Source organism: Zea mays, chromosome 1 (genome assembly GCF_902167145.1).
Source record: "Zea mays cultivar B73 chromosome 1, Zm-B73-REFERENCE-NAM-5.0, whole genome shotgun sequence".
Taxonomy (NCBI): Eukaryota; Viridiplantae; Streptophyta; class Magnoliopsida; order Poales; family Poaceae; genus Zea; species Zea mays.
In genome coordinates this window covers 183,804,354-183,819,794 of record NC_050096.1, presented here as the reverse complement: position 1 = coordinate 183,819,794, position 15,441 = coordinate 183,804,354, and the positions used below count along the sequence as shown (strand labels likewise).

The following is a 15,441-nucleotide window of genomic DNA, read 5'->3' as shown; positions in this document are numbered from 1 at the left end:
ATTAATTACGAAAATAACGTCAAGCGTCACGCGACGAAGCGCGCGACAGCATACGTCACTTAAACTGAATTTAAAACGAAATGTCGTGCGACGCAACCTATTAGATAATCTGAAAAATAAATTGAATCGTCGCGCGACACTGCACACTAAATAATCTAAAATTGAACTGGGTCGTCGCGCGACAAAGCGCGTGACGCAGCACACTAATAAATCTGAAATTAAACTAATTCGCCGTGTGACGAAGCGCGCGACGGAGCACACTAGCTAAGCTAAGTTTAAAATTAATTAAACCAGGATTTAGACGTCACGCACGCTAGGGTTGCGCGCGGGGGAACGCGCTGTGCGCGCCGGGCAGGGCGGGGACGCCGCGCCGGGGCCGCGCGGGGCGCGCCGGAGAGAGCCGCCGGGGCCACGCGCAGGGGCGGCGCTAGGGCGAGCCCTAGGGCCACAAGCAGGGGAGCCACCGGGGCCGCGCCAAGTGGCCGCCGGAGCCGCGCCAGACCACGCGCAGGGGCGCATGCGCAGGAGAGAAGGGCGGGGACGCGCACAGGGAAGAGGGGAAGGGGACGGAGGGAGAGAGAGAAAGAGAGGGAGAGAGAGAAAGAGAGAGAGAGAGAGGGAGGGAGAGGGAGAGCTCACCTTGGGGATCCAAATTCGGCGATAACCGTCACCGGATCACCTAGGGAACGAGGTGGGAGAGAGAGGTGGAAGAGAGGGAGAGGGAGTTGTTGCTCGGGAAAAACAAATGAGAGAAAGGGAGAGAGGGGGCGCGCATGGGGGGATGGGCGCCAGGGGCGCGCGGGGAGCGCGGGGCCAGGCTGAGCTGGGCTGGGCCATGGGCCGGGACGGAAACCCACAATGCACACGACCACCGATCGGAAACAAATAGCGAATCGAACTCCGAAACGAGGCGAGGCGGACGCGCGATGAAACACAACATCAGACAAAAGATTTATGCTTCGGCATGATGCAACACCCATGTCAACTTAGGTTTTTGTTTACACGCGATATGGACACCAGTCGTTATATTGCTTTGAAAATGGGAAGAAGGAGCGAAACGGGAAGAGAAAAGATAGTAACGACTGAATTTGGTGAGTATTAAAGAAGAAGATTCTACCCTAAATTCAGGGTTTTACACCCATATTGTTTAATATCTTTAATTTAGTAAGTTGTAGGCTTTATATTGTTATAATATTTAGATTTATGTGGTCAAATGATGCTAGCATTGTTTATTATCTTCAGTTTAGTAAGCTATAGACTTTATGTAGTTGTAATATCTCGATTTTATGGAAAGGTTTGGGCGGGCACGGCGGCCGAACGAAATCATAACGTGTTTTAGGGTCTGGTTCGACTACTATTTTTGCTCTTTGTCTGTCACGCCACGACCTAAAAAAAATTTAGACCTTCTTAACTCGAACCTGTTTGATCCGAAGCATAATAGGCTCGGCCGGGCCGGTCTAATTCCGGGAAGTAGTCCACACTTAGGGCTGATTTGGTGATTAGGGATCCCGAGGGGATCCACCGGGGAGGAATCCCCTTCCAATTCAATTTTGAATAGCAAGTGGTTTTCTTCCCCTAGGGATCCCCGATCACCAAATCAGTCCTTAGTTTGTTTGTTAATTATGGAGAAATGGACGCAACACGCCCAGCAGCTAGTTAGCTGCTAGCTAGCTCGGGTTACATTACAGACTGATGACCGCGGATTGAGCACGAACCTACTTAACAACAACACACTGCACGCGTATACTCTAATTAAGACAAGATATATGTTTAACTTGACGAGCGAGGACGACGATGCATGCATGCACGATTAGGTGTCTGTAGTGGGCGTGCAGCAGCCGAGCCCACGGCGCGGCTTGCCGGCGGCGGACCCGCTCCTCCTCCATCCACTTCCCGCGGCGGCGGCGCTGCTGCTGTCGTCGTGGGGCGGCGGCGGCGGCACAAGGGGCACGGCGTCCGGCTCCGGTTCCTTGAACGATTTGGTGCGGATCTCGACGCACGAGCAGCGGTCCAGGGACGCAAAGAAGGCGCTCTGGATGCCCCCGCCGAGGGCCTCGGCGGGGCGGCACAGCGGCCTGCCGCAGCCGCCTGCGCCTGGGGCCGGCAGACGCCTCCTCGCGGCGCCGCGGCGGAAAGCGAAGGGGACGCACCGCGGCGAGGAGGTGGCGGAGGAGGAGGAGGAGGAGGAGGAGGAGGCGGCGGCGGCGAGTGTTGACATGGTCTGGTAGTCTGGTTTGCAGCAGCTTGCTGGCTATACTACTAACTATAGTGAGGTGTGGAGTGATCTGATGGCTCCTGCGAGTGAGTGATTCGCTACGACACCGCGCCATTGCCTATAAAAAGATGAAAAAGAAACGAATCATTTTTTTTCTTCTTTTTTGGCGGCAAGTTTAATTTAATTATTAGCGAGTGGAGTGATGACCATAGTAGTGCCGCGGGCTCCTCAACGTCGGCCCACCTGCACTGCACGGCTGCACCCAACTGCGGCTTCCGTGGCTCCTGCGCGCACGAGTGTCCGCGTCCATGCATGTGCTCATGAACAGAACAGGGTGGGCAGGGCATCATCGAGGAATGAATAGAAGGGCCACATGCTTCATTCTGTAGTCTGTAAAGCAGTGGCCACCGTGCTGCTGCACAACAAAGCAAGCATCGATCCACGGAAGTCGTCCACGCAAACGTGTAAAATGGCCGGCCGGCCGGCGACAGGACAGCTTCCAAACCCCTTTTGTGTTTCCAGCTCTGGGTCAGGTAATGGTCACGCTCACACGTCGCCTACAGACTACAGTACGCATAATAGAAATATGGAATTTTGTTCGTGTTTTTCTTTTTCCTTTGTTTGTTTCCTGTTCCTGTATATATATAGTGGAATGGTGGACTTTTGTACGTGTAGATAGCTAGACAGTATGTAGTGTGGAATGGTGGAGCTAGCGAGCATGGCATGGAACATGATCCTGTTACTGTATATGCATGTACTCGTAGTAGTAGGTAGCTGTAACCAATGCATGATCAGCACAACCAGTCTGGATGATGTTGCTGGTCAGCTCAGCTGGAGCTGGTGACAACCTCCAGCAGTCCAGCCCCGGGCCGGGCCCGGTGCATGTAAATATATGCGGTGCCGGAGAGACTACTGATTACTGACACTCTCTTGCTGCTTGGCGTCGCCATCGCACAGTGACACGGCCATCGGCACTCAACTCACTCCACAGGCTTCGTTTCATCATCATCATCATCACCGTCGTCATAGCCATGGCCGCGCGTCACCACGCCCCGCACCTCCTCGCGATGCTCATGCTCTCGGCGGCCGGCTTCTTCTCCGTGGCCTCCGCCGCGCGCGACCTCGACGCAGCCAACCCGCTCGCGGTCGCGGTCGCGGCGCCCGCCGCTGGCCGAAACAACGACAACAACAACCCTCCCGAGCCTAACTACTACTCCTACCATGGCGGCTACGGCGCCGTCCCGGCGGGCTACGGACCTGCAGGCGTCTCTGGCGCCGGCGGGTGGGGCGCGGGCTCCGGCGGCGGTGGCGGGTACGCACACGGCGGCGTGGAAGCGCCGACGGTGATGTGCCAGGACAAGGGGCCCTGCTACGGCAAGAAGGTGGCGTGCCCCAAGCGCTGCTTCTGGTCCTACAGCCGCTCCGGCAGCGGATACGGAGCCGGAGGCGGCGGCGGGTCCTGCACCGTCGACTGCAAGGACAAGTGCACCGCCACCTGCTGATGGATCGACGGGTAGAGCTAACTAGCTATCTGCTCATGGCTCTCCACTCGATCGATGACGATATATACTACTACATACAGTGTGTGTGCGCTTGTACTATATATATATATATATATATATATATATACAGTATACAATAGTAATCGGCCCCTTGCTCTTGCAGTACCAGCTGGTTAATTTCAGAGGAACTATGAATTACGATGAACTGCTGCTGCTGCTGGTTCATTAATTAATGAATAAGGCGTTGGATCACGCCACGCATGATCGATGTCGGCCATGCATGCAGTGTGCTTCATCAGCTATTACATATAACGAATTTTGCACGCAATCTGATGGAGATGGAATCATTGCATTTCCAGCTGAAGCTCCTGTAATGTAAGCCACCTGGAGCCGGAAAAGGCTCGCTCACACAGTTACTCACGCAGTCACGCTGCGTACACCATTGATTCATTGGCGCAACCATTGACCAGACGTTATATATTATGAACACAACGGAAAAAGCAGCATGGGGATGTAGCTCAAATGGTAGAGCACTCGCTTTGCATGCAAGAGGCACGGGGTTCGATCCCCCGCATCTCCAACTAGTTTTTTTTTTATTTTCCCCATGCAGTTATTATGTTTTTTTTCATTCTTTTCCTGTTGATTATACCAACAGTGTACTGTTGTTAAATTTTCCCTTTTCATTTTTCTTATGCAGTTAGTAAGTCTCCCCCATTCTTTCATATTGATTATATTTTCCCTACTGGTTTTTTTTACCTTTTTATATACATACAGTAATAAGTATAACATGTGTGGTATCTGGCACTGTAACTGAATCTGTGGTCTGGCATGCAGTCATGCAGAACCGAAGTCGAACAGCGTGATGGATGTGTCGGCCGGGCCAGTCAACGCCTTTGAATTGAATCATCGTCGCATTCAATTCCGTGTGTGTAGCACTCGGAATCTTGAATCGAGCATGCCAGCAACAGCGTGTTTGACCGGCTATTCCGGCTCATGCGATGCAAAACAGTTGATGCTGATCTAAGCATCAGTCACTATGATGTTAATAGAGACGATTCACAGCTGAAAACTGGACAGTCCGTGACCTAATGCAGAGACGAGAGTTTCCTACTGACAAGCAGAACGGTCTCTGTTTAGTGGCCAGACGGTCCACGGTCCACGTGTGCACAGAGAAGCAATGTTTGTTAACAATATCTGGATCTCACTCTCGAAAAGACCATATTGAGAAGGAAATATCCTAGAGTGTTTGTCTTGAGACCGTCTAAAACGTCGGTAGAGCCAGAGAGGTAAAGATTAGAGAGATAAAACGTAGTGACACAAATGGTGCTTTACCCAAACCAAACCAAACCAAAGTCGTCCTGTGCAGCTTATTTCTTGTCATACACGCCTGTTTTTGGAATGCAAAGAAACCAACCAAATACGTGTGCACTTACGATACTACTCGTAATTAAACAGAAACATCACACGATCGACAACTAAATACTATTGTTCAGTAATAATACGACATGTCGTTGGGGTAATATTATTGAACATATACAGTACAGCTGTGTACGCCGCGCCTATCTAGTACAGTATGTGTCACTAGTTCACTATATACTCCCTCGCGCTAATTAACTGCTGTAGTTAACACAACACGTACTTGCATTGCATGCGATGCGATGTTACCTTACCGGGAGCAGGTCATCCCATCGCCGGCCGTACGTACGTACATGCAGGGTAATTATTGTAATTATTACAAAAGGAGAGATTGATCAGGTCATCTCTTTGTGACGACGATGCAGCGTCCACCGTGCATGCATGAGTAGCGCAGTAGCACAGCACCACGCCACCACGGGCGGCGGCTAGAGGAAAGCGCCGTGCTGGGGCTGCGCCGCCGCCTCCACCCCGCCACCGGCCATCGGGAACGAGAACGACCACGGCGCCGCCGCGCCGTACGCCAGCTGCTCTCCGCCGCCGCCGCCGCCGGCGCGCACGGGCTGCGGATGCACCACCGGCGCCACGACGGCCGCGCGGTGCTGGTGCTGCTGCTGCGGCCGCCGCAAGGCCGTGGGCGGCGGCGCGCCGGTCAGCCTCTGCACCAGGTCCCGGAACTCGCGGGGCTCCACGCGGTACACCTTGGGCGGGGTCGCCGCGGAGGAGGACGACGACGACGACGCGCCGCCGCGCCACGCCCCCCGGCCGTTGGCGGCGGGCGGCGGCTTCTCGTGGCCCTGCGGCAGCTCCATTTCGTTCGTAGATGCTGTATCTGCTTGGTTGTAGTTTGTTTCTTAATTGGATTGGAAGAACCGAGAGGAGCCGCGGTAGGTGTGGAGGTGGAAGGAGAGACCGAGGAGGCGCAGCGCAGGTGGGAGAGTGGATCGGATGAGAGCGTACGCGTGTGGAGTGCCTGCCAATATATATACGATAGACTATATATTTCCTAGGCTTGGTCGTCGTCGTCGTCTGTGCGAGTAGTACGCGTGGCGTAGAAGCCCCGGGAGCGAGAGGGACGACGACGACGCAGCACCGCCACGTGGTCGGGACCGAAATTCCGAAGGAAGTGCGGCGGTCAATGCTGGAAGGCGCCCGTCTCGATCTGCCTGCTTCTCTCTCAAGTCTGAACTGGTAGCTCAGGATATCGATGGCAGTCGTCGTCTCGTGCTCGTCAGTTTCGCCGGACGGGGGGAATAGATCGAGTAGAATATCGAGGTCATTCCTCAGATGCATCGCCGCCGTTCACCACCGGGACCTCGGTGCTACCGATCCACCACCTAGCTAAAGCTAAGCTAAGCAATATAGGGGTCACCCGCTTCGATGTGATGCATGGTGATCTCATGTCGTACGTGCGCTGCTTCATCACCTCCTTCTACTGCTACCTTGCCACTGTTTTATATATCCTCTCCAGCTGCCCCTGCCTGTGTCTGCTGCCTACCTCCTCTTTTAATTTCCATAAAAATGTATTCAAAACGTGTTGTATAAAAAAACTATAAGAAAATATTAAAACTCTCTTATCCGATAGATATCCCCTCAGGATATATAGGGACATCATCGAGTTGATCAAGATCGGCCAGTAAACCCAAGGACGTAACGTACGTACCGTTGGAGGTCGACCTGTGCCTGCAGTAAAATAGGTTTACCTACCAGTCAAATTTACCAAAAAAAAATAGTACTAGCCATGTTTGTCATAGCTGTTGCTTGTTAAAAAAGTGGCTTATTATTATTATCTGATAAGCTGCTGCGGAAGCTACATATTTTGGCACAACTTCTATTTAAATCTGTGAAGAAGCTGAAAATAAGTTGTGCCAAATATGACAATTGAGGTGCTCTAGTTAATGGATTCAATGTTTCTATCTCATGACCACCAAAGCATAGAGAGCAGCATGCAAGAGATTGTGTTATCCCTGCATACGTATATCTATACTACTTCATAAGACACTAACGTAGACGTCCACAATCACACGGTGCACGGTTCTGCCCGACGGCTGCCCCCCCCCCCCCAGTCCGCGCACGCCCCCGGTCCGCGCCAATCTCGCTCCGTGATCTCGCCCTCGCCACCCCAATCTCGCTCTGTGACCCCTTCCCCGCGCGGCGATCGCGGTCATCTCGCTCAAAACCCTAGCGACCGCGCCTCCACCCCGGTGACGAGGACACCCGGCGTCGATTCGTCCCCGCAGATCGACCGGACAAGCTCCTCCTCGCCATGGGTGTCTCCGACCTCGAGGCTACTCCCTGTACCTGCGGCCGTCGGGCCGACGGCCCGCAGCAGGGCTCCGTATCTGAAGGCGACCTGCGCGCTCTCCAGGCGGAGGGCGGTCTCAGACATGGCGGTTGTCGACGCCATGGCCCTCTCCACGCCCACGCCAGCGCGAGCAGAGCAGCCTGACATCACCAGGTAACGCCGTGGCACGAGTCGTCGTCGTAGACATACATATTTCTCCGGTGGCCACGCAACCACCTGACCTGATGCTTCTATTTCTTCAAGCTTTTAGGTACCGGAAGCTGGGGAGTGGAGTCATACTCAAAGGTAGCGGTCACATACATACATGTTTCTCGTGGTTTTGAGCTATGTTTCTGAATTCTGATGGCTCATGGAAGAATTGTGCTCGCTTCTTGATCTGAACTCTGAAGATGTCATCAAGGGGGCGAGGTGCGGGAGGGCGACCTGGTGCAGTTCAACTACGTGTGCCGCCGCGCGAACAACTACTTCGTGCACAGGTGCGTGGTGGAGTTCCCAGACGCCATAGCGTTGCTGTTCGACGCGTGCACTGGAGACGCGTGCTGCACAGCTCCAGACTTTGAGTCAGATCGAGTCCAGGTAATCCGGTGGTCTCAGTCTAGCTCACCATGGTTTCCCTCTCTGCCGCAACTCAGCACGGTGGACCAGTTCAACGGCGAGAGCAGGCCGGTGACGCTCGCGCTCGGCGGTGAAGAGGTCACAAGCTTCACTCCTGAATTTGTCTATCCACCAGAGATGATTCCATTGTGGTGTGGTCAGCCTTATTCTCTCTTATCCTCTGTTTGGCTGCTAATTTCATTATGCTCATGGATTTTTACTGATGTTTATAATTCACAACCATTCACACACCATGATATTGGGAATAGATGCAAAATTCCAACTGTAATTTTCTGGATATGACAACCGGTCATAATCTTAATAGAGCAAGTCATTATCACTCAAGACAAAATTGATGGCCTAGGTAAAAATAAATCGATATTGAACCGTGATCAAGATGTCAATTATGATGAGTGCATATGTCGTTCAGCAGATGTCGTCGAGGAAGCTAACAAACCTGTAAAAAAGACCACTGTCCTTTCAAAGAAGCCTGTCATAGCAGTTGGTAATGGTTCAAAACATGTTAAGCTTGATAGCAGCAGCTCTGAAAGTAGCTCATAAGAGGATGAAGTAAGAAAATTTGAGGTCTAGATCTCATGAATGCAATTTAAATTATGACCAATAGTTGCACTGTGCAAACCACCTAAAATAGGTATTCTAAATAGGCCAGTCCTAGAGCCACCAGTGTTACTCCCACCACTTCAAGGAGTGCCAACATCATCTGTTTAGTGGCATCCATGTCCCTGCTGCATGTAGATTCACCAAATGTGTCGGGGTGCCCAAATGGTAAGAGCTTATGAAAGAAAACATTTCTCCAATTTTTAAAAATAAGAAGCATGAAGATTTATGAGTGAGCAGGTGAGCATTGTTGTAGTTCATTGCCCCCAGCATACACTTCATTATAGCTGCTTGTAATTACTGTGAGTCTGTGACATTGTTGTGTCTTGTAGTCTTGATTATTTAGGCATCGAATACAATAAAACAAAAAAGAACATGTGTTTACAGTAATATTATAGAGTAATGATTGTATTGGTTGGTGATATGATTTATAAAATAGACATAGAACCAATTACTTTCGCTCATGCTCATGATATCTCAAAATGTAGGAGCAGTTAATATAAGCTAAAGGATGATTCAATTTGATGCACAAGAAGTAGAAAACCTTAATCTCATAAGTTGCATTAATCAAAGGGAGAAATTGTAGAGACCATTAACAAGCCAACACTTATATGTCAAAGGACTTTAGGAAGAACAGCAATAGTAAAGTAGCAACCGAATGTTCCATGCACAGACTACTATTGTGTGCACTTTATTATTGCCCTCTCAGCCTGACAAAATATTCTCTGCCACATCGCTACACTCTGCGCAGGCAGTAAACCAGTTTTGCATATGATGCTGGCGGTAAACCAGTTCTGAGATTTTTTATACCACGTCTCAAATTAAAGTTACACTATGCGCAGACAGTAATCCAGTTTTTATGTCATTTTTATGTCAGTATAAAGTGTATTTGAACTTTAATAAGCTGAACTGGATTAGTTCATGATCAACCATCTCCTCATCCAAATTATAGGACTACCTCAGAAACTGTTAATACATCAGGAGAAACAATAGAAGAAATAACATGGACTAAATTACTTGGTAGTGCATTGGTCACTCTTAGGAGGAGGTGGCGTAGATGCAGACTGAATAACTGGATTAATTAGGAGCAAACCTTCTAAGCTGGTTTGCATATAGGGGGTAACCAGAATCAACTTAGACGATTCCAAACCAGCTTTTTTGGAACAATAGATGAAGATTGTCAATCATACAGTAACCAGAATCAACTTAGACTATTCTAAACATAGTACTGATCTAACATAGTGTTGTGTTTGTGGTTATTGGATTATGAGTGATAATAACAAACTATTCTGTTTTTATTTTGGTTAATCAAATATGTGCCAGTGATAGTTACAAGTTCATTTTCTGCTTCGTAGATAGCTTCAGAGTACCATGATCTTACTTCATCAGCCTAGCATAGAGGGTAACAATTCCCATCCTGTGTGACTGTTTTGGTTGATCAGTGACTGTTTTGGTTCTTACATAAATAGTTTCTTTAAATGTTAAACTAAATATTGTTCTTAGGATCACTGTTGCCCATTGAAGAACCACTACTAGAATTAGAAAGGCCACCAATTTTTTCAGCACCATTATTTTCCAGCTAGGATTATTCAAGACCAGCCGTCTATATAAACACATAATTTTATATCTTTGCTACCAATCAACATAAAAATAAAGAAAACTCACAACAGTAAGCCATTCCAGCTTTTTTTTTGGAATGGCATATGGTAGTCTGATTTGGAATCACATATGGTAGTCTGATTTAAAATGTATACTCTGATTTGGAATACAGAAAATGAACAAAAACTTTTATGTTCAGTCACAAAAACTCTTATTAGTTCATGTAGTGTTGGTTGCTCTAAAATAACACGCATAACCAGATTTTGGGGGGAGCTTCTAATTACTGATTAGTTCACGTTTCTTGATTTTATTGCGTGCTGTTTCGTACATCTGTTCCTAGGTATTGCAGTTTTTTCTCCTATAGAAGAACTACTAAAACATATAAGAACTCCAACGGGATAAACTGATTATTGCAAGGTAAAATTGCAGTATGTGGTTTTGAAATTTGGACCTCTTATATATATATTTTTCTGTACAGGAGACCTGGGTTTCATGCATTAAAATCTGTTATGTTTTGTTTTCGCAGGTTTATTCTGGCCAAATCACAGATGGAATGAATAAATGCTTATTCACAAGAATATTAGTAATGTGTCAAGACTCAAGGCTATAATTATAAATTTCTAGAACTATTTTTGATAGTTGTCGTTTTCAGTTATGTAGTGCTCTACTTACTGCACCTATGGAGATATTTAATAGATAAATTAAATAAAGGATACTGCTACTCATATGATAGTTATGCTATCATGAATAGGTTCAAGGATACTGCGTCCGTCTCATGGTGGGGAAATTGTTCGTAGTTGAGAACGCCGCTGTGGGCAGCGAGGTGGAGCAGGATGAGCCAAAGAAGGAGGCAATGGCAGGAGTAGGGGAGACTCTCCGCAGCTTCATGGAGGTGAGCACACCTTTGGATGCCAATTCGTGGCGGTGGCGACTTGGAATTCTCATGATTTCTTCTCGTGCTTAATCGTAGATATAAAAATATCTGCCAATCAGAGAAATTGAACTAGAAAAATCTTAAACGCACATGAAACCGAGCAGGAAAGTGTTGTTTTTCTCTTTCTCTTGGTGACGATGGTTCAACTTTGTTTCAAGAGAAAATATGGTAGGGTTGTTCGCTTCTGATTTCATTGTGTCTTTTCTTCAGGGGTTTGGGGATCAAGGAGAGGACTCCATTATCTTGTCACCGCACTCCTGACCGCCCCGCTGCCCTCCGTTTCCTAGGTATAAGCATGTAGTGATGCACAGGGATCTCAAACCAGAAAATTTCTTGTTTGCAAACAAGAAAGAATCAGCGGTACTTAAGGCCATTGATTTTGGCCTGTCTGTATTTTTCATTCCAGGTGCAGTTTGTTTTCCTTTATCTATTTGTCATTTTTCTTCATCAGCCATTGTCAATAATGTCATCTTGTTGACAATATGATCACTCGACTGTGGCGGTCTGTCTTATCCCTTTTGCTGCTTGGTTTCATGGCATATGTTGAAGAACCGAATTTGAATTTGTGTAGGCGAACGGTTTTCTGAGATTTTTGGAAGTCCTTATTACATGGCTCCAGAGGTGCTAAAGAGAAACTATGGCCCAGAGGTTGATGTTTGGAGTGCAGGAGTGATTCTGTACATTCTTCTTTGTGGTGTCCCCCCATTCTGGGCAGGTTAGTTTTGTATCTGGAATGGTGGACAGTTTTGATACATCTGTATACATTAACTGTTTAGAATGTTGAGAATAACAGAAAAGAAATACGTTCTAATCACTTGTAAATTCAAATGCTCAATATGGTATGCTGTGGACTGATACTCATTTTCTTGACATTGAATTTGGGTGTGGTGATTGGGAGATGGGGCTGTAGAAGATAAAAATGTAAAAATGCATCTTAAATTTTTTTTGTTAAATGTTTTTTTTACTTTTTGTGTGTTTCAATGTTGCAATGTAGAAACGGAACAGGGTGTTGCTCAGGCAATCATTCGATCTGTCATTGATTTCAAAAGAGATCCATGGCCAAGGGTGTCTAATAATGCCAAAGACCTTGTCAGAGGAATGCTGAATCCGGACCAAAAACGACGATTGACAGCTCACCAAGTGCTTGGTAATAACCATTTTCACACTAGATGGTTGTATTGTGTTTTGCTCAGTTTTTTCAATCTTAAACCGGTGAAAAATTATTATCTTAGATTGCTGAACCTTGCGTTAGCATTGATGGAAGATAATGTTATAATATTTCATTAGTGTTCTTCCCTATATATTTGTCTAATAACCTTGTATCTCTCTCCAGGTCACCCATGGTTGCAGAACATTAAGAAGGCTCCAAATGTTAATTTGGGTGAAACCGTTAAGGCCAGACTCCAACAATTCTCTGTGATGAACAAGTTCAAGAAGCATGCACTTAGGGTACATTTCAATTTGACTTGACCACAAATGGTACCCCTTTAATTGTCATACTTACTCTTGAATTTTCTCACATATTTGAAAACAGGTTATAGCTGAGCATCTTTGGGTAGAAGAGGCTGCTGACATAAAGGATATGTTTGAGAAGATGGATCTTAACAAGGATCAAATGCTTAGTTTCGAGGAGCTGAAGCTTGGTCTGCATAAGTTTGGTCAGCAAATGCCTGATGCAGATGTTCAAACACTAATGGAAGCGGTGAGTTTACATTCTTTTCCCCCACAACAGAAACTTAATTTGCACCCCTTTAATATTGTACTGGAGTTTTTTTTGTTTATGTCAAATACCTTTGGATAGTGTTTTATCAACTCGGTTTAATGTTTTTCCTTTTCATTTTAATCGAGCATTCTGTCACGAAGGTGATGTGTTGGGCGCTTTATAGTTACTGTTGTGCATGTTGTACCAGGCGGATGCTGATGGAAATGGGTCCTTGAATTATGGAGAATTTGTTACATTATTTGTTCATCTAAGAAAGATCGGAAATGATGAGCATCTGCATAAGGCATTTGCATACTTCGACCGGAACCAGAGCGATTATATTGAAATTGATGAACTCCGTGAGTCATTAGCTGATGACCTTGGACAAAACCGTGAAGAGATTATCAATGCCATCATCCGTGATGTAGACACCGATAAGGTTGGTACTTGTTGATCGATTAGTTGTAAATGGATGCCAGCTTCTTTCTCGTTTCTTGTTTAGCTCATTCGGTGTAATGATCAAAAGTCTGAACTTTGTGGTTCAGAGTATCTCAAACTGTTCTCGTTGTCGTGTTCCTCAGGATGGCAAGATAAGCTACGATGAGTTTGCGACGATGATGAAGGCCGGAACAGACGGGAGGAAAGCATCCAGACAGTACTCGAGAGAGCGGTTCACAAGCCTGAGCCTTAAGCTGCAAAAGGATGGATCGCTGCAGATGACGATTACACGGTAGCCCGATAACACCACATAGGCAAGTCATGAATTACAGATGGAAACCATGTGTAGATTTTTCTGGTTGTTTGTTGACAGCTCTTCTGCTTGTCCTGATGTTCCATTGCTTTGTATTCTCCGCTTGCGGCCTGTTTGAAGGATTAGGGGGGATTGTTTATGCTATGATTGTATTTAGACTACATGATCCATGCCTCGCTCGTTTCCACGCCTCAGGGCAAAGTGTACTGTACAAGAGAAAGAGGAGAAAAGGATTATGAGGTTGTGCTCATTTCTTAACTTCTGTGGATCGATTTGTTTGTGTGGTGTTCTTAATACCCTGAATTCGTCAGCTGTTTCAGCACGATTTTGAAATTTTGGTAAAAAAAATCTTAGATCTCATATGTCTCCTTGCTGATTTCACCGGGCTACAGCTATGCGGTGGGGCATCATTTTTTATTTGTTTGTTTCTCTGCATTTTACACGACTTGTAATTTCGCATTGTAAACTGAATTACTTGGATATAGACCTATCTTCTTGGATAAGTACATGCTTGCTCTTTGGAGTTACCAGGATCTCTATGTGCCTGTCGTAAGTGCCTTACTATTCTAGCTTGCTACATGTAACTCAAGTTTTTTTAGATCTTGGTGCTATTTCATCTGATGCGTCATGTTTCAGTGATTGATTTATAGTGAACCTGTAAGATGTAAAATGACCTTTATGACAGAACCAGCTGCAAGAACAGAGTATTATGAGGAACCTTTGTTGAAGTAAATGTAATCGAGTTTCTTAGCAATCTTGTTCCTGCTGGTATCATATTTTTTTGAGCTAATCTTGTTTATCAGCTTTATATGGCTCTTGCTATGAACAGAAGTTATGTACTTGTCCGGATTTTGTATATTATAGTGATGTTTGCACTCTTTATTCGTTTTCAGTTCCATTGTTACTTCCGTCGCAACGCACGAGCACTCACCTAATATACAATATGAAATGCTCAGCTGGACTGGACGGCTGAATTGTTGAGCACGCCTGGCCGCCACATCAGCCAAAGAAATAGTAGAATAATGACCAGAGGACCTTGGACGTTTCGATCGGTGGCATCTATCGTACGTGTCGCCATCGATCACACCCACCCAGTCAAGCGCTACACATTCGCATTCCCATGCATGGGGACTATCGTATTGAACGAAGCATGGTAGACAAAGCTGAATGACGAACAAGCGGTCAGAGAAGGGATTAGGGAACGCGTTCGCGTTGGGCCACTGTCTGTACATAGCAGATTAGTAGGTAGTAGTAGTAGACCGGGACTCGTCGCTCGGGTGGGTCAATGTCAAGGCCCAGGCCCAACGCAAACCCCGTCTCGCCTGTAGTGGACGGACGGACGGACGAGATGTGAAGCGCCAACTTCTTCCACGGCAGGGTCCGCTGGGCCGGCCAAGGTACGTGGCCGCCTTGCCGGACGTCTCCGTCACTTTTCTTCCATCGTTTGGTTTGCAGTCACGTACGCACGGCAGCGTCACGAGACTCATGACCGTCCGTCCGTCCGTCCATCCGTCCGTGCAAGCATTCTGCATTTCCGTACGTGTAGTGTAGAGGTGTTAATGAAGAATTTTATATCGGGTGACGTTCTATATATATCCGCATTATTTATCCTCATCCTCGTACCTTATGGACATAAGATTCATTCCATACACATCCTTATTCAAGTATCGGATCTTCAATAGGTCTCTATCTCCGATAATAAAAATATTATCACATCATATTTTGTATGACATTAACAGTATATACACGGCATCCAACAAAAACACCTCACGAAATGAATCTAACACGTAACAAGCAAAAACGTCGTT

General features: G+C 46.9%; 3 protein-coding genes and 1 non-coding gene across 4 annotated transcripts; 3 read left to right on the top strand and 1 right to left on the bottom strand.

The window, feature by feature from the left end:
- The first annotated feature begins 2,910 nt into the window (after positions 1–2,910).
- Positions 2,911–3,858, top strand: LOC100382392 (cold shock protein-1). The gene has a single exon (NM_001175137.1). It carries the CDS (start codon positions 3,247–3,249, stop codon positions 3,715–3,717), a length of 471 nt encoding a protein of 156 aa, NP_001168608.1. The 5' UTR covers positions 2,911–3,246; the 3' UTR covers positions 3,718–3,858.
- A 366-nt stretch (positions 3,859–4,224) lies between these two features.
- Positions 4,225–4,297, top strand: TRNAA-UGC (transfer RNA alanine (anticodon UGC)). The gene has a single exon. It is a non-coding gene; the product is annotated as a tRNA-Ala (tRNA).
- Positions 4,298–5,210: 913 nt separating this feature from the next.
- Positions 5,211–6,076, bottom strand: LOC103640885 (VQ motif family protein). The gene has a single exon (NM_001159144.2). It carries the CDS (start codon positions 5,940–5,942, stop codon positions 5,559–5,561), a length of 384 nt encoding a protein of 127 aa, NP_001152616.2. The 5' UTR covers positions 5,943–6,076; the 3' UTR covers positions 5,211–5,558.
- Positions 6,077–11,474: 5,398 nt separating this feature from the next.
- LOC103640876 (calcium-dependent protein kinase 20) lies at positions 11,475–13,903 on the top strand. Its single transcript, XM_008664333.4, has 7 exons — positions 11,475–11,586; positions 11,752–11,895; positions 12,175–12,327; positions 12,514–12,629; positions 12,715–12,882; positions 13,091–13,321; positions 13,464–13,903. Exons 1-7 carry the CDS (start codon positions 11,484–11,486, stop codon positions 13,614–13,616), a joined length of 1,068 nt encoding a protein of 355 aa, XP_008662555.1. The 5' UTR covers positions 11,475–11,483; the 3' UTR covers positions 13,617–13,903.
- The last annotated feature ends 1,538 nt before the right edge of the window (positions 13,904–15,441 follow it).

Bases quoted from the DNA above. Each gene is read 5' to 3' on its own strand.
- LOC103640876 (XM_008664333.4), top strand. From the start codon at position 11,484: ATGCACAGGGATCTCAAACCAGAAAATTTCTTGTTTGCAAACAAGAAA. The intron at 12,328-12,513 runs GTAATAACCATT...ATCTCTCTCCAG, and splicing joins GACAGCTCACCAAGTGCTTG to GTCACCCATGGTTGCAGAAC. The intron at 12,883-13,090 runs GTGAGTTTACAT...ATGTTGTACCAG, and splicing joins TTCAAACACTAATGGAAGCG to GCGGATGCTGATGGAAATGG.
- LOC103640885 (NM_001159144.2), bottom strand. From the start codon at position 5,942: ATGGAGCTGCCGCAGGGCCACGAGAAGCCGCCGCCCGCCGCCAACGGC.
- LOC100382392 (NM_001175137.1), top strand. From the start codon at position 3,247: ATGGCCGCGCGTCACCACGCCCCGCACCTCCTCGCGATGCTCATGCTC.